Here is a 2660-nt window from a genome sequence, read left to right as displayed (position 1 = left end):
TTCCAGAGGAACCACTGCCTGAAGCCTCGCCTCCAAACCTCTTCCTACTCGCAGTCCACCGTTGCTGAGTAGCCATCAGGTCATTCTCAATCAGACGAGCTCGCTCCACAAGCTCAAAAAAATCAGTGATACAGAACGGTATCAGGGGTTGCCACAGAGTATCTCGTAATCCCCTCAGAAATCTGTAGCACCTCTCAGCAGAAGTACTAACCAACTGCGGAGCATACCTGGCTAATGCAGTAAACTCAGCCTCGTACTGCATCACCGTCTTGCTCCCCTGAACAAGCCTCAGAAAGGTCTCCTACATCTGCTGTCGTGCAGAAGGGGGAACGAACCAGTCTCGGAACACCTCAGTGAACTCTTCCCAGGTAATCATAGAGTTCAATCTGCCCTGAAACTTGGCCTCCTGCTGGCCAACCCACCAATGCTCAGCCTCACCATCCAACAGAAATACTGCCAAAGGTACCTTCCTGTCTAACGGACACTGCATGCCGTCGAAGGTCTTCTCTATCCTCCTCAACCACTCCTCAGCTGCTCTGGGCTCAACAGCGCCCTCAAACCTCGGAGGTTTCAACCTCAGAAACATCTGGAGATGTCTATCAATATCATCAGATCTGACGGTAGAAGCTCTGCTCTGAGTCTCGCTCATCATCTGAGCAACAAGTGTCGCAAACTGAGACAGTGTATCAGCACCGGCCACTGGGGCTGTACTTCCCACTGGTGCTGCCTGATTGGCACTCTGCCCGTCTGTCATGTCTGGGTCTGGCTGATCCATACAAAAAATCTAGAAAAATCCAGAAAACTATCACAAAAACAACACAATAAAAAACCAAACAAACCAAAACTACCCCAAACAGACTCACTTACAGATCACTTCCTATAGCTCTGTCTTACATAATCCAAATTCCAAAACCATTGCTCTGATACCACCAAAAAGCTTGTCACGACCCGACCCGAGACGGATCCTGCCCGTACCGGGCCGCGACCCGCTTAACGAACAGACAGACCAGGATCTGGCTTTGGAATTTGCTACGGAACTGATTCTTCCAAATATTTCAACTCAAAAACAGACAAACACAGAGCTACTATGAAACATCAAATGCAGCGGAACAAATCATCTATATTTTTCTTTTCCTCAAAACAATCATCTACAAATACAGTACATGGCTGACAGAAAGAACAAAGAAAGAAAGCCATGACTGTATAAAAATCAAAAAGTACAATATACCTAAAATTGATCTGATCAAACTCTGAACTCTAGTCCAAGACCTCCTTCCCTTTCCCAGAGCCTGAAAAAAATACACGCAGAAAACAAGGGTGAGCTCAACAGCTCAGCAAAGCAACAAATCTCCAATCAAAACTTCCAGAATCCAAAACCAAACACTTCAAACCAAATCCGTACATAGACCAGAACAGGATCAGACAGGTATCAAAATCGTGCAGATCAGAACGAAACAGATTAAGTCAAAACATATACGGATATATATCAAATCAGAACAGATACGGACGTATATCAAATCAGAACAGATACAAAACAGATCAACCAGAACTATACGGAAACAGAAGTCATATCAAATCAGATATCAGATAATATTATAATTAATAGCTAAATTCCCTGACACTGATAGAATCTCTACGGATTCCGGCCCCTTATGCCTCCCTTTGTGCTCACGGCACCAGAACAGATGTGCTTATAGCACTAGAATAGAATTTATCGGATCCGGAACAAAACAGATATCAGATTTCAGATTGCGTTCATTTCAGATTTCCCAGACGCTAACTGAATCTCTTAGGATCTAGGCCCCTTATAACTCCCTTTATATAGCATATACAAATAGCATATCAATTCAGAAGAAATCCTGACGAATTCAGAAATCAGACAAAAATCGGGCAGCACAACTGCTGTATACGGAATTTACACAATTTTCTTGAAAAATCACAGAATACCAAATTTGCACAGAATATAAATAACAATATTTCAGAACATTTATTCTATTACCACAACATTTAATTTCATCACAGAAAAATACAGGCGACATAAAACACCGTCGAATTCAAAAAATCAGAACAAAAATCTCTAGAAAATAACCAAAATGTGCACACTCGGCACGTCAACAACATACGAAAACTTACGCGGTAAAAACTGAACCAGTCGGAAAATACGGATGAAATTAGCTAACAAAAATGAAATCCGGACAGAAAAGTCGTTCAAATTGTACCGTTCTGAAAATTGAGAAAGGCGGAATGTGCCTTACCTTGCGTACAACACTTTACTGAATTGTTACGACGGACGAAAACGGCCCGTCGTCGCCTGAAAATCAACTTTTCCAATTTAGCTCTCGACCTTCTCTCTCCTCGGCTGATTTTAGATATTTATTTTGATTTTCTCTCTCTTCAAAATGACCTGATTTCAGCTTTAAAATACTAAGATTGTCCTGGCCGATCGCACGATCGTCCTGGACGATCAGACCAATTTCACATCGTCTTGGGACGATTTCGCAGGACGATTCAGGATGATAATTAATTTTCAAAAACACCTTGCTCTCTGACTTGTGCCATCCACTGATCGTCCCGGGACGATGCCTCGATCGTCCTGGACTATCAGACCAATAACCCATCGTCTTGGCCGATTCCCTGGACGATCCTCAGGATGATAATTA

General features: G+C 42.8%; 1 protein-coding gene across 1 annotated transcript; it reads right to left on the bottom strand.

Moving 5' to 3' along the window:
* Positions 1–301: 301 nt before the first annotated feature.
* Positions 302–754, bottom strand: LOC114578905. The gene has a single exon (XM_028692488.1). The coding sequence runs from the start codon at positions 752–754 to the stop codon at positions 302–304; it is 453 nt and encodes a 150-aa protein (XP_028548321.1).
* Between the last annotated feature and the right edge of the window lie 1906 nt (positions 755–2660).

Source organism: Dendrobium catenatum, unplaced genomic scaffold (assembly GCF_001605985.2).
Source record: "Dendrobium catenatum unplaced genomic scaffold, ASM160598v2 original_scaffold_212705, whole genome shotgun sequence".
Taxonomy (NCBI): Eukaryota; Viridiplantae; Streptophyta; class Magnoliopsida; order Asparagales; family Orchidaceae; genus Dendrobium; species Dendrobium catenatum.
The sequence above is the reverse complement of the archived record's forward strand: the minus strand, read 5'-3'. Positions and strand labels throughout refer to the sequence as shown.